Here is a 24,388-nt window from a genome sequence, read left to right as displayed (position 1 = left end):
AACCATCTTTAATGTATGGAATGGATTAGCATAAACGTGTTTTATTTATATATTATTATACATTTTTGAACATCTTATGCCAATATGAAAAAATTCCCCTTAAATATTTTGCAGTAACATTTTTATTTCTTATAATATATTATCTTCGTACATTATACGAATTTTCTCAATAAATGGTACTAATTTATGCCACGATGTGTTATAAGACATGAATATATGTTTTCCTTTCTTTATATATTCCCTTAAATTCAATAAGTATCCTATAGTAACATATTAAAGATCTATTAAGTTTTATATTAAATAAACTTGAATTAAAAAGGAACTGTGACCTTATAAATGCATTATATTTTTCTTATAAAACATCTTGCTTTTTTTTAAGTAAAAAGACTTTTATTATATGGATACATAACGGAAATATATAAAATAAATATTTTTATATTAGTTGTAGATAACAGAATTTTAATAAAAATATACGTACTAATATCCTATAAAACATTTTGATATTGAAAAAAAGCAATAATTTATATTTTACTATGTGTATATTAAATAGAGATTTGTAAAATTATAGTTGACTATTTGTTTCATATAATTTGAAAGAATATACAATGAACATAAGGGAAACGAACTACTACTTTTAATGTAAGGATATAACTTCTATAGAATAATTTCTTTATATGTGAAATATCTCAATATAAAAAGTACCTTTTCATCTATCACACACATTTTTCTGTTAGACACGAAAAATTTATGTGAATTTTTCATCATATCACATTAATGCTTTGTAACATGTGAAAATTTATAAGATTTTCAAATAAATGCAGTAATTTGTTAAAAATATAAAATTAATACAATCTAGGTGAGTTTCATATTAAAATATTTTTTGCAAAAGTTTTAAAAAAATATAAGAACAAAATTGTTTATATATATCATTAGAACTTGGAAGGTTTTACCTAGTGACCATAATAAGAATAACTCTATAACGAAAACATATTAAATTTTCAAATATTTTATAAAAGAAATCTACATTTATTCAATTTGCTTAAATAGATTTGTTTGTTTCTTTTTATGTATCAATATTTCCAATATTAATTACATCTATACAAAGATATTTTTATTGTCTTTTAAAACACTAAAACATATTTTACTAATTTAAGTTCAATTTAATTAAACACAAAATATACATCGTTATATAATAATAAAGCAAGAAATTAACAATTTAATAAAGTGTAAAAATACTCCGTCATATGAATGTATATGTTCAACAAAAAAAACGCTATTGTATAACTGGATTATAATATTTTTTTTAATTTGAATGCATCAGAACCACTTAAGTAATAATTAGGTTTCCTTTTTACCTTAATAAACTCATTTCGTTCATAAAATCCTAAAAGAAAGTGAACGTTTTACATATATTATGCTATGACATTGAATGAATATAAAGAAACATTAGATTTATATTTGATATATAGAGTGCAAATGGGGAAATTCATTACGTAATGTAGGAATGTTCGTAGCTTCTGCCTCAAGTTGAACCTAAAAAAATTAACATTAATAAATAGTTGTTTCTATTGGCAATTTTTGCAATTTTTACTTTTTACAATATATAATGAAAGTACCTCGCTTATTCCATATATGTTTTGCATTAGTTTTATACTTTCATTTAATAAATATGAACCTAAAAACGGAAAGAGATAATCTATGATTAGTATAAGAATTGAAATGTTATTATTAAATAAAAAATATTTTACCTAAACCACATTTCCTGACAGATTTATCCACAGCTATCATACCTAACAAATTTTATAAATTATATAAAAACATTAAAAAAAATATATATGTATGATAAATTATAATATAGGCAATCTTCTCAAGTCATAACACAATAAAACGATGCATTAGATATAAGTATTTTATATCTGTTTATTACATATATATCCAAAAATAGACGATTCGTTATTTTTACACTTCGTTGTAACTTTGGATATGACTACACCTACACATTCTCCATTGCATAGAGACTACAAGCAAAAAAGGAACGAAGTAAATGTTTATATACGTATAAAAATGTAATTTGTTTAGGTATCATTTAAAGAGTTATATACCATTAATGCAATTTTGCTATAATTCTTTAATATTGTTTTAAGTAAAAATATATTATATGGTTCTGATAATTCACTGCTCAATAACTTATATACACTATTTAAATGAGCTTTAGGGAATGTATCATATTGATGAATATCAATTTTCTTATTATTAATAATCATTGTATGATAAATATTATTTTTTATAAGATCACCCCCCACTTCTATATCCAAATCATCTCCTTTTAATTCATCGTTGCTTTTTTCTAATTCTAAATCATTATTATTTAGAGACATACAATTCATCGAGCTATCATAATCTGCATCACGCTTGTTTTCTATTTTATGAATTGATGAAAGATTTGGAGTCATAATTTAATATTTTAAGTTGAAAATATAGCAAAAATATCATATATATGCCCAAATTTTTGTATTAATTTCTTAAAAGTAAAATAAAGCCAATGGGTATTAGCATTTTTTTTATGTTTCTTAATAAAGTAACATTTTTTGTCAAAAAAATTATTATTTACGTTATATAACAATTTTATTTTGTGAAATTTTGTTCATATTAAAAGAAAAACATATATGATTACACTTGAAAAAAAAATATATATTTGAATTGTTTTTATAATAAATATTTTTCTAAAAATTTTACACAACCAAACATTATATGTACATATTATAAATATATATGCAAACAAATTAATACACGTATTTTATTTATTCATAAAAATACGCGTATCTTAAAAAAATCAGAAAAAAAACACAAACATCAAAATACCACAGAAACAACATTATCTATATATTAATTGTACAAATAAATCCCCCTTTATTTATTGAAATAAAATTATATTTACAATATTTTTGTTTAACATAAAAAAGAGGTAAAATTGACTGAACATTTAATCCTATGAATAAGTCCTTTTTGGGATAGGATTTTAAGGGATTTAAATGATTTGTATGTTTGCTATCAGTAGCTTTTGTTTCATTAGCTTTTTTTTTATAATAATTATAATAATAATCTTCATTTTCAGGAGACGTATATATATAAGGTATTCTTGATAAATTTATATAACTATGTAAGGTATTATCTTTTGAATGCTCATGCCCATCTAAATTTATAATTTTATTTGCGGTATTCATAATGTCGTATATATGTACAGCATTTGTATATGTATCAAGTGAAACTATAAACTGTTCATTATCTATAACATAAAAATAATTAAGGTGTTTTTTTAAGTTATCATTATTTATAAATCGGTCATAGGAAACAACTAAATTACTTTTTAGTTCATCATTGCATTTATAAGGGATGTAACGCATATCATATAGTCCTATATGATTATTAGTTTTAGATAAAATATATTGATAATTGTTATTTAACGAATAAAGTTTATTTACATATCCTTCATTCGGTTTTAATTTGGATATCGTATTTAAAACATTACATCTTAGATCACACAAATATAAATATTCCGTATTACATAATAAAAATATGTTGTTGTTTGTTTTTTTTATATTTTCACAACATATTCCTTTTTTTTTATTATCGTTGTAGTTGCATTTAACATAGTTTGGTGAGTGTGGATTATAAGGTGTATTATGTTTGTTTTTCGATTTTTCGTTTGAGTGTAATAAACTTGATTTGGGGGAATTATTTTTACTTGAGCGATTACAGTTATTTTTTTCAGTAGAATTATTATTTCCTTTTTTTGAAAATTCATATTTATTATTATTTATGTCTTCATCAGTATAATCCTCACTCCTTGAATCTTTAGTTGAATTCTTTCGTTTATTATCGTTTTTTCGTTTTGTTGTATTATTACAATGGTGATTTGGTTGTATTTTTTTAGATTGGCTTGAAGGTTTATTACTTTCATGTTTTTTTCCTTTTTCAGTTTCATTTTTTTTTTTTTCTTTCCCTTTTTTGGAACAAGCCTTGATAACTGTTTGAGAGCTGTTTCCATGTGTTAAATGGATTGGATTTGTGTACCTTTTTGAATTCAATATGTTATCAATATAACTTGTGGACCCTTCATTCAATAATAGTAAATCATGAACTTTAAGTTTTTTACTGTCCCATATACAATAGGGAGTAGAATCTTTTATTGTACTAAAACTAAAACATGGATATGATCCACAGATAAAAATTTTATCGAGTTCATTATTATAATGATATGCATACTCAGAATTTGAAGACAAATTCATATCATTATTATTATAATAATTTTCATTCATAGAATAGCTCGTTTCTATGGATGGAAATAATTTAAAATAATTTATTTCAGTTTGAAAATTAATAGTTTCAATTTTTGGAGCACTTTGAAAAAAGGATTCTATACTTAATAAAAATAACAAACATTTATCGTCTTTTGTATTTGGGTATGACGAGTAAGCAACATACTCTTCATTAAAAATTGTAAAATGGGACAAAATTTGTGGAGAAGTACATAACAATTCGGTTTGTTCCTTCGAATAACTACATAAATGATTTGTTTCCGAATTATAATAAGCATTTTCATGAATTATATTATCCATAAATGATTTATTATTTTTATTTAGAAACTTTTTTAAATCAATAGCCCCTAAACTAAAAGAAAAATTGTTTTCTTTACTAGTGCTAAAAATCATATCTTCATATAAAGGATTACTAAATAAGTGAAAAAAAGATTCAGAAGGTTTATAAGATTTCGAAACCCGTGCTTCATTTGTTATTTCATCCGTAGTTCCTGCTTCTGTGTTATTTTCAAAATAGTTGTGAGATTCTTGATAAATCATATCATCTTGAGTATTAGGTAATGGATTCCACTCAATATTACTCACACCATTATTATCATTTCCATTGTTATTAATATCTTCACCATTTTGATTTTCAGATAAAATCATATTGTAACTATCATTATAGTTTATGGAATTCATACTACTATAATTTGTACTATTATTATAGAAATAATAAAAGTTTGCTTTATATCTATTTGCAGTTATTTTTGACTTTAAGTTTTCTATATTATAAGAATTTATTTTTTCGTAAGTTCGGCCATATAGCTTTGGAACTAATAAGCTTTTTTCTATGCTATGATATTCTATGGATGCTTCACTTTTTAAAGGCAATGAATTTAGATATGAGTAATTTTTAGTTTGATTATTATAAACATTTTTAAAACTTTCATCAGATTTGGAATTATATGCTATGCTTTGATTTTGATTTTGTTTAGTCCCATCATATAATTCATTGTTAGGATATTGGGATATCTGAGGTTTATCTTTTTTATTATTTTCATCTAATGTTTTTTTATTTGGATTAAAGCATTTAAAATCGTTTAAAAAAATTGGAGAACTATCACTCCTTTTTATGTTTAAAATATTAGGTGTCTTTATATCCGTGTCTTTCTTTTTCTGATAAAATGATTGATTGTCTAATTGAAGTTCACATAAATCCTCTACCGAAATATACTCACAGTTGTTAATATTAATGAAAACAGGTGGTAAACTTAAAATTGAATCTTCTTTAAAATGACAATTTCGTATTGATTTAATTACATTATATATGTTTTGATTTTCTGATATACTTTTTTTTAAAAATATTATTTCATTATTTATTAGTTGTAGATTTTTTTCTATATTATTTGAAGAATTATGATTTTTGTCTAAAATTGCACATTTTTCATTATCATTATTTTTTATATTCAATTTACTCCCATTTATATTTTTCTTTTTCTTTTTCATTTCTTTTATTCCATGAATTTTATGAAATTTTTTAATATATTCATTTTCTTCACCTTTATTTTTATGGTTTTTTTTTTTTGCCTCATTTATTAAATTATTAAACTCTTCCTTTTTTAGTTTTTTTTTTAGTTCATTGTCAATAAGGAAGTATCTATTTTTTTTTTTATCGTAGTAATAACCAGGAATACTTGCAAAACTTCCATTGTCTTCACTTTTCATTTTTATTTCATATTTATATTATACATATATTTTTTTTTCATACTTTTCAACTTTGTTAAAAAGTTGTCATTTTAAAGTTAACAAATTATATTGTATTTACGTTTCAATATGGAGAAATTTCACATATGTTTACTATTTTTTTTATTATAAATAATAAAAGCATGCAACTCTTGAACTAACAAATATTAGTTTAATGTAACAAAGGGCACAAATTGTATGTGTATTCATATTATGCACATGGAAAATTTATGTAACATTTATAAGAAGCGTTACAATTCAATTCAAGTGTGGAATTTTTTACACTAAAAAAAATATTTTAAATTATATGATACTCAATATATCATTAAATATGTTTTTATTTCCATAAACGAATAAGTACCAAAAAATTTTAACAAATGAATATTATACATATACGTAAATCAAAGTTATAACAAAAAACATATAATATACTATATACATACAATGTTATACCATTTAATATCCGTCGATATTCTGTTTGTTTTTAAATATTAATAATGATATATATATATTTTACGCATTAGATAGTGAGATAAATATATATATTTTTTATGATATAGTTATTGAGAGAAAAATCAAGTATATAATGGGAGGGGAAGGAAATATATGCCAATAAATTTGCATTTACGCTTTCATATTACTTACAAAAAATCGGTTAATTCCCGAATATAAAAAACAATATTAACAATAATAGAAATGAATAACAATTTTTATGATTTTTTGTTAATAAGTTTTTAAAATATGGACAATAATGCAAAAGACACAGAATTTGTGTAAAAAAAATTCGTTAAATAAATAAATAATATATTCTCCGTTTAAACATAATACACATTCTATTTTTATTTTTTCATATAAAAATATTGCTTTTTTACATTTTTATTAAGATTAAAAAAAACAGGAAATATATTAATTCTTTATTCCTTGACAGCATTATATACCATTGATGCATATATGTAATTATTTATTTGTGTATTCAAATTACTACTAAGACAATACAAAAAAGGTGTAAAAAAATAAATATAACAATAATAATACATATAAAATAAAATTTGCTGTCAATAAATTCATATTTTCAAACATAAGCTTTCGAAAGTTGAAAAAATAAGAGTGTTGCCTATATTTAAGAAGATATGAATACCCCTTTATAAATTTTATAAACATACACAAATAAATATGTATAGCATGTATGACGAAACTATTTGATAATATATGTTTTATAAATTAATCATACATTAAAATTACCAAATTATATTAAATATCGTATTTAACTATGCTAAATGTAATATGACTCCATTTTTTCAAACTATTATTTATATACTTATATATTCTATGTCTTGTATATTTGTTAAAACAATTTGAAATGAAATTAAATTTCAATTCAAACACATATGTTAATTAGGTTTATATAGTAAAATGAAACATTTAAATCTTCCAATCAAAATAAAAAAGTAAAATAAAACAAAAACTTTAAGAACAAATTCTTAAAATTTATATATCATTAGTAAACTCATATAAACAAATAATATATTAAGGGGAAAAAGTGTACATAATTTATTGTATTTGTAAATAACACAATTTTTTTTTTTATGATTTGTACATAATAAATATATAATTTTAGCTAGCCATATTTTATATTTACTAAAAAATTAAAAAAAATATATCATGTTATTAAATTTTTTAAATAAATAGTTAAGCACACTTTTTTGATCTTATTAATTTCGAAAAATTATATTTATACATTCAATATTAATACATATATTTTTTTTTATACTTTTTTTATATTATTACTGATATTTTTTAATGTGGACAATCCATAATTCATTATGAGGAACATACATTATTTTTATTTAACAATATACTCCGAATGCTTATTATATTTATAACTATAGTTAAATATATAACACACCTCATATAAATAATATTACATTTTCCCCAAATAATTCCTTAATAAATAAAACACTTTTAATTAATCATAGTTAAAATATTATTTCCATTTTCAATTTATTCTTTGGTCTAATTTAAACTACCGAAAAATGTATATTTAGCTATGCTCAATATATTTATATTTTTAAAATATTTATTAATAAAGCGAGATTTTATTAAAATAGAGGGTTTATGATTAAAATTGTTATAGACAACAAAAAAGCATTATTATTTTGACATATTTATAAAGTAAACTTTTGACATATTTATAAAGTAAACAAGTACTAAAAAACGAATATAAATATAGACATAAAAAACAAGAAAGTCCTTGTTTTCATTAAATGCTTCCAAAATAGGGTACACACACATATATATGTATAACCCATAAGGATTTATATGCATGTGTTATTCACTTTTCTACACAATGTGACAAAAGGAAAACATAATATATACATACAAAAATATATATATATGCATAGTTTATAATTTACATGACCACCAAGGGTGCATGATCATATCCTTTAAGTTCAACTTCCTTCGTGTTTCTGCGTGTAGTAATGCCTAAAAATAACGAAAAAATAAAAAAAAAATGAAAATTAATTCATCACTAAGCATGTACAACAATATTATTCATTTTTTTACTTTAATTATATACGTATTTTTCTCATACCTTAATAATACTCTTGAGTTCACTTGGCCATTTTCTAGTTAACTCAAATTTATCAAAATTCATGTCACATTTTACAAAATAGAAAAAGTCTTCATCTTGTAATGGATCGGAACATTTCCATAAATTTCCGTTAGTCCATATCCAAAAGAAAAAAACACCAAGCATAAACTTATCAGCATTTGCAACGTCAAAGTAAAATTGTTTTCTTTTTTCTTGTTCTGTTATAGATTTTAAATCTTTCAATGGATTTTTAATTTTCATAGTATCATATTTCCAATAAATTTTCCAACATTCAGGAGGCATATATGCACCCTTTGCAATTGTTGGCTCACATGATTCAAATAAATATAAACGATTGACATCTTTTATATGTCTCAAATTATATGTATATATAGGTGTACTTTTTGATAAATCACACAAACGCATTTCATAACTATCTGATATTAATATATTTTCTGGAGTTAGGTCTAAATGTGATAAACCTGCATCATGTAATCTTATTAATAATTTCAAACATTGATAAAGAATATAACTTTTTTCATTATTACTAATTTTCATATTAAAATTCTTTTGTCTCCTATCAATAAAATCAAGAACATCTTCACTGAAAAACTCTGAAACAAGAACAATATTCCCATTGATATTATTTTTTAACCTTTCTGCTAATACATTATTAAATACAGTTAAATTACTAAACATAGATTCAGGTAGAATAAGATTACTAGGATCATCTAAATTATTACTATCAACTTCATATAATATTTTATGTAATTTTGGAGTAATACGAGGATGATATTCACTTAAAAATGCTAATGAAGCAGCTTCCATAACAAAATTTTCACCATCTGTTACATATTCCCCATCATATTCTGTCATTAAATTAAACTGTTTAATCCATATATATATAGGAATTTTTTTAATAAATACTTTCATATCATTTTTACCATTTCCATCTTTTTGTGGAATAATTGCTTTATACATTTGTTGAACCCTATTACTTGATTTTGAAAATCCAAGTGTAGGTATACATACAAATTTCCAATCAGAATATTTTACATTATTAAAATGAAAGTTATGTGCACTATGTAATAATTTTAGTAACGATGTTTGAGCTATTTTCCAATTAAATATACATTTAGATTGTATTGGTTTGTCTATATTATTATTATTTTTTACCCATTTAATAGGCTTATTAATACAATCTTTATATCCATTATTGTGATAAGCACTATTTAATTCATAATGATCATTATATATTTGAACTTTTTGTTGTATATTACCATCTTCTACTTCATTTGGAAACATACAATTTTCATCGTCAACTGTGGAACCTACAGTTTGATCTTTTGATGAACGATTTTTAAATTTATTCCACATTTTTTTTATTTTTTGTTTAGATATCATTAACATTTGATTTTTTGAATATTTTGCATCATCATTTTTTTTAGGAGATAAATAATATCTTTTTCCTTGACTATTATTATAATCCATTTCATTGTGTATAATATCATTTTCAGTAATAGGATTATAATAATTACTATTACAATTATTATGATAATTTTGATTAATAATATTACTATAGTTTTCTATTTTTGTATCTCTACCATTGATACTGTTTCTATTTGATCTATGCATATCTTTATATCCTACCATATTTTCATTAACTTCTTTATATTCATTATGCTCATTTATTTTAGCTACCATTCTACTGTTCATGTCTGTTGGTATACCTCCCATTTTGTCTATATTTCTCCTAGGCTCATAATATACCATATTTTCCTTTTTCATCTTATTATTATTATTATTCTTGTTGTTACATATTACCTGAGGTGGTGCCATCATATAATGAGGGTTTCGATTATTATTAATTATTTCATTATAACCATTAATATTATTTTCATATTTCATATTTCTAAGATCAATTTCAGAATATTCATTATGATAATATCCTCCTAAGACTTTATTTTTTTCATATTTCTTATATTCATATATTCCATTTTTCTTTAATGTAGTATCATTTTTCTTTTTTGAAATATTTAGTTCTTTATTTGTATGTACTTGTTTATTATTTTGATAATAATTTTCATCTATAATATAATTATTGCTATTTATTTGGTTACTATGCCATCTGCCTGATTCCTTATGACTCACATTTTTGGAGTCATTATATGTATTGATCTTATTATTATTATCACAAACATCATTTGAATCATTTACATTTATTATATGATCAAAATTTTTATAATTATTTATATCATTCGAGTTATTTTCTTTAAATGAAGATTCATTTATTGAATATTGAGACAAATTTTTTAATGAAACATAATCAATTGTAGTGTCATTTACATATTCTATATCATTACAATTACTATCTAATGGGTTATTCTTTTCAGGGTATACTAACTTTTCATGGTTAGCTTCATAATGCTTTAATTCTTTATTAGTTTTATCATTTATATATATATCATTACTATAATCAAAACACATATTTTTTTCCATATTCTTTTCCATATTTTTTATTTCATTCTTTTCTAACCCTAAATTTTCCTTATAAACACTTTTACTATTGTCATGACAATTGCCATTATTATTATTACTTAGTTGTTTGTACCCATTTACACTTGCTCCATTTTTTTGATCACTGTTTTGATAATTTATTACATTAGCTGATCTATCATTATTATTATTATTATCATATTCCAAAGGACAAATAGTTTCTTTGCTACTTTTATCTGAAATACTATCCTTTATACTTTGGTCATAATATTTTGTGCCAATTATATTTTTATTATATATATTATTAACCTCTTTATAATTGTTGTCGTCATTTTTTTTAGAATTTTCTTTTATATTTTGAAAGTAAGATGAATCATTGTTACTACTTTCAGTATAAATACTTTTTTTTAAAGAATTACATGTTTTATTTACATTAAATTGTTCTAATTTTTTTGTTTCACCAGATATTGTCTCATTTTCTGTTGTATTAATATCCAAAGTTTTTTTATATTTTAGTAAAACCTCATCTTGTTCACGATGCTCGTTGCTTCCATTGCATGTTAGTGTCTTTTCTTTGGAATATTCAAACTTATCTGTTGAATCAATCATATTTATCGTTTATAAACATAATACGATACATTACATATATAATACACGCCTGAACGATACTATTTTTTTTTTACACTATTGTGTTATGCTTTGTGATTGTATTTTTATGAATATATAAACCTTTTAAATAAGCTCACAAACAAAATATTTTGTATTTATAATATTCGAAGAATTAAAAAAAATAGAATTTTTTCTATTTATTTTATATTGTACTTGATAAATGACGGAATATTAAAATATGTAAAAAAATGTTTTTTAATTTGTATTTAAAAACGTCCTTAAAAATTAAATCAAATAACACCTGAAAAAAATAATTAAATAAAAAGGAAAATGTAAAGACAAATAATAAAACAATATACATTTTTTTATGTAAATAAATACAAGACATATATATATCATGTTTAATTACCTGATAGTGGAATCTGGTTCGTAGAAAAATCCAATCAATTGGTCTTTAAAATTTCATAAAATGTAGAATCAAATATTCATACACCAGTTTAAATATAAACGTGTAAAATTCGAAAAACTCTAAAATATGTAACAAAATGTTTATAAATTAAAATAATAAAATATCATATACAATTACATATATCATTATTAAATATTCTTATGAAATCATATATAATTAAAATGATAATAATTATGGTTAATGATATGATATATTCTTCTAACACATATTATATGTGTAAATAACTCAACTTGAGTTAATGTCCGTTTTTTTTTTTAACGATATATTTTTTTTTTTATTATTGTCTTCAAGAAGGAATCCTATACAACCATTTTTACATAAATATGCATAAACATGTTAACATAGACAATATATGTATAATAAAAATATAACATTTATAAGTTCGCAAAAATATATGTATTATATCATTGCGAAATTTTTAAAGCATTATAGACGCTATAAAGAATAAATGTTTAAATTATATGCTAACAATTTTAATTTATTTAATTATGCATATAACAATAATCATAGTTGTAAAATATTATACATTTTACAATTAAAAAGTAAATGCAATTTTTTTTTAAAATTATTTGAACTCGGTAACATATCAAAAGCTAAAATGTATTGAAGAAATAAAAGAAAACAAAATGGACATGCATATATTATGCATATTTATACTTTATATATTATATACATTAATAATTTCATATACATTTTGTAATTCATAGTAAGCAAACAACCAATAAAACGTATAATAAAATCAGAAAATCAAAATGTTATATTATCTTTAAACTTGTAACTTTTTCTATATATTTAAGTCATGTTAATCCAAATACAATATATGTAATAGAAAAAGTTAACACATTAAAGACAATAAGGAACAAAATAAACAGAGCAAATCACACCATGCATATGATGCATGTATTATAAATATATAATGTAATAAAAGCTGGTCAAATTGTTAAAAATGGAAAATATAATAAATTCATACGCCAAAAAAATAAAAAATTAACAAAAAGGGGCCAGTTCAAAAAATTATTGAAAAGTATTAAAAATTACGTTTAAATAATCATTTCCTTGGTTTTAATAATATCAAATTTATTAATTACATTTGGAATATGTTTAAACTTTAAAGAGATATGCACAATAATATACATTATGTATTTATTTTATTAAAAAAAAATAATATGTATTATATACAATTAATGTAATGCTATGTGTAAATTATATATATATTATTTTCTTAAAGATTTAAGCCATTTTTAAATTCTTCCTGTTTTTTTTTTTTTTTTTTTCTTTAACATTTGGTTTCCACAATTTTATCAATTTTTCTTAAAATACATATGATTTTTTATTTTTTGTTTTTTTGCTTTTTGCTTTTTTTGCACGCTACTTTGATAAAAAAAATTAAAATATAATGTGTGTAATTATATTATTGTATATATGAAATATATTAATATAAATCCTAATACGGATATTAATACGTTTATAAGCGTATACTTTTGATCAAAAAAATACAATTTTTATTTCACCTTAATATAATAATTGGGTATTCTTGCACTCTCACAATATTATTTTATTAGTGATCTTTTCTTTATATCAAAATTTAAAAAAAAAATGTGTATTTTGCAAGTCCATGTTTATATATAAAAAAAAAAAATTTTATGCAAATAAAAAATTCCCAAAATATGCATATATTTATTTTTCATAAAATAATATGATTTATATTTATATAAAATTATGTATATAAATATGTTTGCTAATTTTTTTTTCTTTCGATTATATTAAAGTTACTATTCCTTTTTAATAAATATGCGCATATATGGCTGTTATATTCATTATTCTATTATTTCTTGTGTGTTCTTGATGAAAAATACAGATACCTCGAATTTTTTTTTTTTTTTCATTGTCAAGTTAATCAAATTTATTATTCCTTTCCTAATTTGTTGTCCATTAGTATTTGTAATTTTATTATTGTACTGTAGTTTGTAAAAGGCATGAAATAATTTATTACCCTTTTTAAATATTTCTAAAATATGACATTTTATTATTATCATGGATAAGAAAATAATTACACCTAATTGGAATGTTAAATAGTTTTCGAACTTAACATACTTTTTTTTTGTCGTTATCTAACTATTATTTACTATCACTAAATTTTAAATTTTCATTATGTCTGCCTTATGAATATTCATATTTTCTTTAATCTCCTGATGAAACATTTTTCTTAACATTTTTATTGGAGTAATTGTGAGCAGGTCCTTTTCTAAATATTTATTTATTGAAATATGATTGTCCTTTTCATTTTGGTGTGCATAAATTTTTTTTTCTTTTTTACCTTGAAGGGGATATGTTCGTTCTTTACTTTGACATATTTTGACAGATGAATTAAAAATTTTATTATTTAATAAATTATAGCAATTAACTTGGTTTATTTCCTCTCTTTTTCCATCCCAATCTTTACTATTATAATTTTTATCCATTTTATCTGCTTCTAAATTAGGGATGTCTTTGCAAGTTTTGTATTCTACTTTTTCATATACATTATTTTTGTCATCGGTGCTATATTCTATCTTATTATCATTTATTTCTTTTTCATCATGCACGTGTAGTTTTGCATTTAAAAATTGATTATCCTTTTGCTCGCAAGTTCGATTATAATTATGTTTAGTATACCCATTTAATGACCCATTGTCACTACACTTGGTAGTAGTATTAGCACACTTCTTATCCAACCCCACAAAAGGAAAATAATATTTTTTTAAATCAATAGCTTTTGAATAACCATTATTATGGATAAAACATTGTATATATTTTAATTGCAAAAGAATTGCAACTTCAGATGGATTATTTAAATATTGATTTTTTAAAACAATTGGTATGTTTAACTTTCTGAGCAACTCATGTAAAAAAAAGAAATTATTTCTCTTGTTTGATTTTGTTACTATTTGTAATTCTTCAATACAAATATAACCATATCTATATAATATGAAAAATATTTTTATACAATCTGAAAAATCTTTGACAATATAAGATATATCATTTTGACATTCTTCTTTGTCCTTATATAATATATATGTAATAAAATTTGTTAGAGCATTTGATTTATTTTTTATTTTACATTTTTTTATAAAATTATAAGACATATTTTTTTTCATATTCCCACCTACTATAATTTCCTTTTCGATGTTGTCTTTTTGTATGCCACTTCCAAAACCTTTTCCATCGCAACAATTTATTGGTTTATTGTTTATAATATGAAAAGGATTATTTATTGTTTTAGAATAAAGTGGTAGTTTCATTTTTATAAGAGTATAATTATACCAATTAAGTAAAGGTGTTGATATATTTTTTAAATTTTGAAATTCAAATTTATCAAATAATTGTATTAATAAAATATTTACTTTTTTCTTTTTTTTTTCATAAATATCTCTAGATGAAACTAGGGAATAATAATATGGATTATTCATATATATAATTGATAATGCTTTTTCCAAATTTTTTATAGCACATTTTTTTTTAATAGCTTTAAGAAATATCCCACGAAGTTCTATTTCAGGCTTATATATTTTTATTAACTTTAAAATAATTACTCCATCTTTTATTTCTTCATATATATTATAAGCATTTAATATATTCTTACTTATTAAAAGACTATTTATCCAATCAATTATAACAGAAAAAGAATCAATTTCCAAATATTTTGTCTTATTTAAATTTTCTTTATTTTTAGCATACCAAGTAGACTTAGTAATATCGTTGTAAACTTTCTCTTTATTTTTATAATTGACAATCATGGCTTGACACATAAAAATTGTAAAAATATTTTTTAACTATACTTATTTTTAATCGTGTTTCATGTGTACATTTTTTAAGTGAAAATCATTTTAGACTATCACCCCGATGTCCATTTTTGCAAATTTATTATCTTCTCTTTTTTATAGATAAACAAAAATATGTTAAATATGTGTATGTACATAAGGTTGCTACTTATATAAGAACAACAAGCTTGTGGTAAGCTAATACATCAACTTAAATCCCATTGATTTATTTATCATAATTATAAATAATCATACTTTAAGATCTGCAATATTTTTTAACTTAAACATAGTTGTAAAAATGTTGCACACATGAGAAAAATTAAACATAAAAAATAAATATGTAAAAGTAAAAACAAAAAAATAATAAATGTATAGATTGATAGGCAAATAAATTATTTTGCTATAAAAAATATTATTATTGCTGAATAAATATACAAAGCAATGTAAGTCACACATTACATGTTTAAGCATATACTTCACAAGAAACAAATACACTAACAAATATATTAATATGCATACACATTTAAAAAATATTAAAAAATTAAATCATGAAAATACATGTTTTCTTCATTTTTTTTTTCTTCACTCTTTAAGGATATTTTTTCAAGTTTTTTTTTAATCTAAAAAAAGGGAAAATATTTTTATATCGTCAAATATGTTTTTCTCACATATTAATGAAAAAGATTGTACAATTTTAAATCCTAATATGTACACACACATAAGCATATATAGAAAGTATAATATTACATAGTATTTTTTCCGTTTCTTTGATTTTGAGCAATTATCATTAAAACTTGATGAAGTATTACTACTTTCATTACTTGAGCTTGTTCTATGTTTAATTCTTTTCTCTTTTTGTTTTTTTTTTTTTTTTTTTTTTTTTAAATATTTTTTAATTTTCCTATAATGCAATTTATATGCACAATCCATACATGCCCGCACTTTTACGTTGGTCTATAATTAAATAATTGTTATATTATCATATTTATTTTTGTAAAATGAAAAACGGATGCAATAAAATTCGTATATAAATAAGTGTGAAATATAACAATGAACATATTATTATATATGCATATTAAAAGTGGCTTATTAAAATTACTTTCTTTTCAATTCCTTCTTCAATATATTGAAATAAAAATTCATATGTATTTAAATCTGTATTATTACATTTTTTAGAAGAGCATATTATGTGTCCTTTCCCTTTGATTATTTCCTCCTCTGTTCTCCACCTCAGCCCTATCTATAAAATTGCCACCAAAAAAATGATACAACATAATAAGAGATTGTAGAAAGTTACTTAAAAATTCTTTTACATATATATGTACATTTTGCTACCTTCCCTTCTTTATATTTAGACAAATCACATATAACATACTTATTACAAATACTTCTATAGTAGTTTTGCAAAAGCGAGTTTTTTTCGTTAGACTAAAAAGTTAGTTGGTGAAGAAAAAAAAAAATATCATAAATGCATAACCTTATGATACCCACATTCCTATACAATATCAAATGAATATCCTCATTTTTATATTTCAAATTTTCTTACCACATCATGTATGAATTTGTATTTTTTTTTTAAAATATCATAGTCACTTAAATATTGACAATCAGTATTTTTATTTTTCTCTAACATACAAAGGGACATCATAAGTTTATGTCGTTCAAACGGATCCATCTTCTCAAACACATTCCTTTATATATAAAGAAAACAACACACATGCATTAATTATTGGACAGGTAGAAATATGCATACATACATATCCACGCATCATTAGTAACCAAACTTATGCACCATCATTTTTTCTCTTTTGTTCTAACTTTGGGATTTGGTACCCACTCAAATCAATGTAGCTACCCATTTTGAAAAATATTATTCGAATAAATTATATGCATATACATATTAGGATTATTTTACTTTTAATATGTTACAATTTCACAAAAAAAATGACAAGAAAAAGTTTTTAATACATTCCAAATAGATACTAGTGTGTATAATTAAAGAAACATATTCTATTCATTACATTAAAAAATAAATAAATGTATATATTATTATATACATATATGAGTAAGAGGAAAATGGTTATTTTAAATGAACTTAAAATTTGGCATGAATATTTATGGCTATTTTTCACTACTATGTATATATAAAACATATATGTATTTCTCTGTTTATTTGCTATCCTTGATAATAAGCTTCTTATTTTTTTATTACTATCATTAGGTAATGTAATTTTTTGCTACGATTATTTGCTTTCTTGCTTTTCCTCCATCTTCTAATATATACTCAAGAGATAAATTAAAAAAAATATATATAAAGCAAAAAAATACGAAAAATTTATAAAATATAAAATAAAAAAAAAAACATATAGAGAAAAATTTTCACAAAAATAATATTTCTCATTTTCATAATTACAAATTGAGTAAATTGAATTAAAATTGATGTGGCGAGAAAGGAAAAAATTGAAACGACCGTATAAGCATAGAATATAAATATGTAAATATCATATATCCATATTTATCATTTTATTTATAATTTTCTCTTAGTATATTGCAAAAAATTTCTAGATTTATTTCATTTCCTAATAAAAAAATAAAAGTAAATATGTCAAATATATAACAAAGGCATCCCTTATTTATATGTGTAATGGAACACATGGTAGTTGCAAAGGTGGAAATATGATAATGATAGATGATATAAATAAATAAAAATAGTTTTAATGATATATTCTCTTAATTTTCACTAACCATTCGAAATGCCAATTTTTATGCATCGAGCTAATGTATCTGAACACATATTCGAAATATCAAGGGGTGAAAATTTATCCTTCCTACTTAATATATTTTCTTGTATAAATTTTTGAAAATTTTCTGAATTCATTAAAACATTTGGATCTATATTATTAGACCTTAAGCAGTTTTCAAAAAGTTTATACACATCTTTATTTTTCCAAAACTTAAAACTTTTAGTTTGATATATATGCCTAATTCTATGATCTACTAATAAATTACTATCAACATTATTAATATCAGTGGTCGTACAAATAATCATAATTGAATTAGTATTCCTCTTACTATTTAAATTCCATTTTTTTTCAAAATGTAACTTATCTAGATTTTCATAAAAACATAATTTTAATCGTGCAGAAAATTTATCAATAGAATTTGAAAATAAATCATGTTTAAAGCAAATATTTTCAATACCATCAAACATAATTATACATGGTTGTAATTTATTTTTTGCATATTCAAATATTTCATTCAGACATTTTTCAGATTCACCCATTACTTTATTAAATATATTAGCACAATTTATAATAATGGAATTACAATTACATTCTTCGATTATTATTTTTGATATGAAAGTTTTACCAGATCCACTTTCTCCATATAATAATATACCTACATCATCAAAAAGGTTTTTATCACAATCAGTACTATTATAATGTTTTTGTCTTTCTCTATAAATAAAATTATAAACAACTTCATTTTTCAGTCTATTAATAAGTTCACTTTCTCCCACTACTTTGTCAAATCCGTATGTCTTACTCTTGCCATTCTTATTCAACTTTTCAAAACTTTTCTTTTTATATAATTCAATCTCTTTTCCGTGAATAAATAAATGTGAATCACATTGGAAATTAAGAGTTTTATTAAAAAAATGGATTTTTTTATTTTTATTTTTAGACATTAATTGTTTAATATTCTTTTTTATATCCACAAGATTATCAACATTGTTTATATTTTTCACAGTATTATTCAAATTTTCATCTTTGCTTTTATTTTTTTTTTTTAATAAATAAATAATTCTCTCTTTGTACTCATCTTGAAATAGTTTGATCAAATTTTCTTCACAATAGCTATTTGTTATTTTAGAGACATATTGTAACGTTTTAATTGAATATGGTAAATTATGTTTTCTATACAAATGTTTTAATACTATATATCTATCTTTATGATGAAGAAATTTAGGCAATATAAAAAGAAAATATTTATTTATATAAGGATTTAATTGTAATAATACATTTTCATGACTTTCTTTTCCAATATCACTTTTATTAAATCCACTTGATATATTTTCATCTAAAACTGGAGATACAATAAACATGTGTGCATTTAAATTCATTTTTTTCCATATAAAAATATATTTTAATAATAAAAACATAATACAATTTTTTTTTAAAACAGAAAAGTTGTTTATAAAATCGAGATTCTTTATTAGCAAAAAGGAATACCCTCCGTTAAATAAGTTCAATCCTAATGTTTTTCTTCTTATTTTCTTTTCCAATTTGGTCTTATAATCTTTTTTTACAAATTTATGTAACAGTCTAAACATTTTTTTTTTCCATACAAGTTGTTTAATTATAGCAATTTTTGTAAAACTAATAAGAATATACTCTAAATTTAAATTCAATGAATCAATCATCTGAATTGTTTTTCTGCTTTTCACATCTGTTATTAGAAATTCCTTTAATGCAATTTCATAATAATTTGGGTAAAGTATATTATTTATATAAGTTCTTTTTTTATAATTATATAAATTTATATCTTTTGAAAGATAACTATTATGCTTATTTATTTTATTTAGATAGTGTAAATCTATACTATTACACATTTCTTCACTATCTGAAGACTCGAAAAGACTGAGAATTTTTTTATCTTTATATCTATATTGGTTAATACATGAGTTGTCTATCTTTTTGATGTCCATTGTTTTCTCATTTGCATCTATTATATTAATATTAGAAGTTTTAGCATGTTTTGAACTAATAGTATGAATGTCAACTTCCTGTTTTATTTTGTCACAATTTCCATCTTGTCTTAATGGTGATAACTGTGTATATATATCTTTACTTCTTGACATATCAAATAATTTGAATGAAAAATTATCTTTATTTATATTTTTTATTTTATTGGTTTTTTTATTATTTACACCTATTTCGACACTATTTAAAAAACGATTGGGATTTATTAAATATTTATAGTCATATACAATAGGACATTTTTCATACTCAACCATATCAATAATATGAACATTTTCATGAGAATATTTAAAAGGAAATGATTCAAATATATTCTTTAAAAATTCTGTTTTTTTATTTCCTGATTTTCCACAAAAAAATTGTAAATTTATGTTAAAATGGTTTGTCAAATTTTGTGGAAGAAAGAAATTCCATAATTCAACATCAAAAATTATAAAATTTTTTATGATCAACAAATTAATTAGTTGTTTGGCTATTTCTTTATATAAAGGCCCATTTTTCTTTATAAATTTTTTTAACCATCGCTTTGATACCTTTTTATAATATTCTTTTCTAATATAAATATTAAATAAATATTTGTATATATCAATACGATTGTCTTTTTTCTCTATTCCTTTTATTTTTATTAAATCCTCACTTTTTAATTTATTTTCATTAGAAAAACGTTTTTCTTTTATTAGATCATTATTTCCTGTATTTTGTTTTGTTGTTGTCCATTTTTCTTTTTTTTCACTGTCTTCTTTTCCTTTAAATATTGATATACATTTACTTGGTTTAAAAACATTTTTTTTTTTCTGAACAGCTAGGGAAGCAGCTTTCATGCATTTCGAATCCTTTATAAATTTAATGTTTTTATAGGTGTAAATTAGTTCATTGTTTATATTACATAATACTGAATAACCCCTTTTTTTAATTTTCGGTTTTCCATTAAATTTATTTTCTGTGTGTTTTATGTTTTCTAAAATATGTTTAGAGCATTCTTTATGTGATAAGTTTTTTATCCATTTATATTTTTTTTTTTTTTCATCAACTAGCTTTTCATATTCATTATTTTGGATCTTTTTTTTCTGACTTTTATAGCTATTTTCATTTTTTTGGAGATAGGAGAAAGATTTGTTTGAATTACAGTAAACAATAAAATTTTCAAAATACAATTTTTCCATTATTCATCTTCATTATTAGTTACAACATATAAATATTTTATATTCTTCTTTTTATATTTATTTATATGTAAAAGCCAAGTATTAAATATTTTCCTCTAACGCGACTTTTTTTGTAGATATTTTACAAAAAAAAAAAGTTGCCTTGAGTAATAATTTTTTTATCACGCAATTTTATTTACCCGTATTATATATACCCTAATATGGGTGTAAATTTATTGGCAAAAAAAATGTAAAAATAAAATACAAAATAATTAATAAATAATTATAATAATAATAAAATATATATAGTTATAAAAATTAATGAACCAAGGTGAATAAGGGAAGAATGAAAAAGTTTCTTCGGTGGAATATTGCCAAAAGTATTATCCTTGATCAATTTCCATGAGAAAAAAAATAATAAAATAAAAAACATTGATATATTTTTTAATGGAATGTAAAAAGAAATATTCTAAATGGTTATACTATAAGTCAAACTACATATTGTGTACTTAACAAATGGCAAAAACATGAGGGCACGAAGAAGAAAAAAAAGTCACAATATATAAATCTTAAACAAGTTTGAGAAAAAAAAACCATAAAAAGCATTGTTTACAAAAAATATAAATATTTTCACCTCAACGAATTATGAAAAGGGAAAAAAGAACAAAGAAACATATTAAATATATAAGAGATCAAATAAAGGAAATAGAATTAGAATCCAAAATAATAAATAAACATATTAAAAAATTGGAAGAAGAAAGAAAAATATTTCAATTGTCCACTGTTTTATTAGAAAAATATAGCTCTTTTATAAACATCAAACTAGCTAACAATTTATCTATTCATATTTTTAATAATACATTTTTAAATAGTTGTGGAATTCTTTTTACTAATTATCCCTATGATGAAATATATTATAACAGCTGTTATAACGACATAACTCCATATGCCCAATGTGGCAATTCCACCATCAAACGTATTAGTTCAAATTATGTTTATAATGAAAATGATAATATAGAAAGTAGTAAATATAATAATATATTTCGGATAAACCCCAAAAAGGAAAAATGTGAAGCATCATCAAGCAAAGTAGAAGCCCAAATTAATAATCAAACAAAGAGAACCCATAGCTGTCATAATATTTATATAAAAAACTATAAAAAGTCAAAGGATGGTTTGAAAAATAAGAATAATGCATTCAAAATAAAAAGAGAAACCCTTCATTCCAATTTTAAAGATGATACTAATATCCTATTCGAAGAAAGACAACTTAACAAGTTAAATAATAATTATAATATAATAGATAATAAAATGATAGAAAATGAAAACTATATGTCAAGCGACACTGAAATAGATAACATAAAAAATTATAATAAGCTAAAATTAATGCAAATGGGAATCCCAAAAAAGAATAAACCATATATGGAACAACAAAATTTAAAAGAATCTATGAATTTTTCTAGTAGTTCAAACGATGAATATAAACCATATAGTTATATAGAACCTCACCATAATTTAAATAACATTGACTCATATACTGATATAATTCAAAATGATAAAATTCTACTAGCCTATGAAAATAAAAATCCAAATGAAGAAAAAAGTAGTAGCACATTTGGAGGTTTCATGAGCAATATAAAAAAAATATTTTTTAATGATAAACAAAATATGTTAAGTTATAAAAATGATGAAAGAGACTTAATTAATGAATTGGAACTAGAGAAACAAGATACTAATGAAAAAAAAATAAAAAAAAATCCAAACAAAACAGACATGAGTATATTAAAATTTCAATGTATAATTAAATCTAAAAGAATAAGAATTTATTTATGTGTATGTCCTAATTGCACAAAACAATTTTATCTTTTAATAAAAAAATTTCCAAATAAAAAAATTATATCAAAAGTTTTTCCTCCATCCCTTTTTTTTTCCTTTGTTGAAAATTTAAAGAAAAATAACCAAGACTCTTTTTATCAAAAAGATAAACAAAAATGGGAACAAATATCTAATGAGGAAAATCAATTCAATACATATCATGATAATATGTCTTCTTCATTTAATTTACCTGATAGTAATTCTAAATTTTGTAATTGCTATATAGGAATAGAAGAAAAGGATAATAATCTTTTTGAAAATTTGGACATGTTAGTTTATTTATAAGTTTGGATTTTTATAACTATTTTTTTGTGCATATATATCCAAAAAAATAATGATTATATATGAGTATTTTTTTGTTTAGTCTATTTTTTTATTGTATAAAAATAAGACGTTAAATTTATGTTACACACATATGACTAGTATAGGTCATATTTATACATACTTTTAAATGAACAATTTTTTAACTTTTTTTTTTTTTCTTAAATTTATATAATTCCATTTTATTCCGGAAAATAACATACTAACCATTTATTTCATATTATTGCCTTTATACATTTTTGTGAATATCACTATTATTATTGTATTTTATATTGTTTT

The 24,388-nt window shown here is 21.6% G+C and overlaps 7 protein-coding genes across 7 annotated transcripts; 1 reads left to right on the top strand and 6 right to left on the bottom strand.

The window, feature by feature from the left end:
• Positions 1-1,289: 1,289 nt before the first annotated feature.
• PVVCY_1202610 (acetyltransferase, putative) lies at positions 1,290-2,453 on the bottom strand (the record flags this gene model as incomplete). Its single annotated transcript, XM_008625270.2, has 6 exons — positions 1,290-1,384; positions 1,494-1,533; positions 1,617-1,675; positions 1,749-1,790; positions 1,928-2,018; positions 2,103-2,453. The coding sequence occupies 6 exons, from the start codon at positions 2,451-2,453 to the stop codon at positions 1,290-1,292; spliced, it is 678 nt and encodes a 225-aa protein (XP_008623492.2).
• Positions 2,454-2,879: 426 nt separating this feature from the next.
• On the bottom strand, positions 2,880-6,026 carry PVVCY_1202600 (conserved Plasmodium protein, unknown function; the record flags this gene model as incomplete). Its single annotated transcript, XM_008625269.1, has 1 exon — positions 2,880-6,026. One exon carries the CDS (start codon positions 6,024-6,026, stop codon positions 2,880-2,882), a length of 3,147 nt encoding a protein of 1,048 aa, XP_008623491.1.
• Positions 6,027-8,447: 2,421 nt separating this feature from the next.
• On the bottom strand, positions 8,448-11,742 carry PVVCY_1202590 (serine/threonine protein kinase, FIKK family; the record flags this gene model as incomplete). Its single annotated transcript, XM_008625268.1, has 2 exons — positions 8,448-8,528; positions 8,638-11,742. The coding sequence occupies 2 exons, from the start codon at positions 11,740-11,742 to the stop codon at positions 8,448-8,450; spliced, it is 3,186 nt and encodes a 1,061-aa protein (XP_008623490.1).
• A 2,607-nt stretch (positions 11,743-14,349) lies between these two features.
• Positions 14,350-15,987, bottom strand: PVVCY_1202580 (conserved Plasmodium protein, unknown function; the record flags this gene model as incomplete). The annotated part of the gene is made up of 1 exon (XM_008625267.2): positions 14,350-15,987. One exon carries the CDS (start codon positions 15,985-15,987, stop codon positions 14,350-14,352), a length of 1,638 nt encoding a protein of 545 aa, XP_008623489.2.
• Positions 15,988-16,544: 557 nt separating this feature from the next.
• PVVCY_1202570 (conserved protein, unknown function) lies at positions 16,545-17,870 on the bottom strand (the record flags this gene model as incomplete). The annotated part of the gene is made up of 6 exons (XM_037634658.1): positions 16,545-16,631; positions 16,759-16,965; positions 17,111-17,251; positions 17,347-17,439; positions 17,558-17,702; positions 17,830-17,870. The coding sequence occupies 6 exons, from the start codon at positions 17,868-17,870 to the stop codon at positions 16,545-16,547; spliced, it is 714 nt and encodes a 237-aa protein (XP_037490724.1).
• A 664-nt stretch (positions 17,871-18,534) lies between these two features.
• On the bottom strand, positions 18,535-21,934 carry PVVCY_1202560 (AAA family ATPase, putative; the record flags this gene model as incomplete). The annotated part of the gene is made up of 2 exons (XM_008625265.2): positions 18,535-18,590; positions 18,757-21,934. The coding sequence occupies 2 exons, from the start codon at positions 21,932-21,934 to the stop codon at positions 18,535-18,537; spliced, it is 3,234 nt and encodes a 1,077-aa protein (XP_008623487.2).
• Positions 21,935-22,558: 624 nt separating this feature from the next.
• Positions 22,559-24,073, top strand: PVVCY_1202550 (conserved Plasmodium protein, unknown function; the record flags this gene model as incomplete). The annotated part of the gene is made up of 1 exon (XM_008625264.1): positions 22,559-24,073. The coding sequence occupies one exon, from the start codon at positions 22,559-22,561 to the stop codon at positions 24,071-24,073; it is 1,515 nt and encodes a 504-aa protein (XP_008623486.1).
• Between the last annotated feature and the right edge of the window lie 315 nt (positions 24,074-24,388).

The sequence above is a fragment of the Plasmodium vinckei genome (assembly GCF_900681995.1).
Source record: "Plasmodium vinckei vinckei genome assembly, chromosome: PVVCY_12".
NCBI lineage: Eukaryota > Apicomplexa > Aconoidasida > Haemosporida > Plasmodiidae > Plasmodium > Plasmodium vinckei.
Note: the sequence above shows the minus strand (reverse complement) of the source record. Positions and strands in the feature narration are given on the sequence as shown.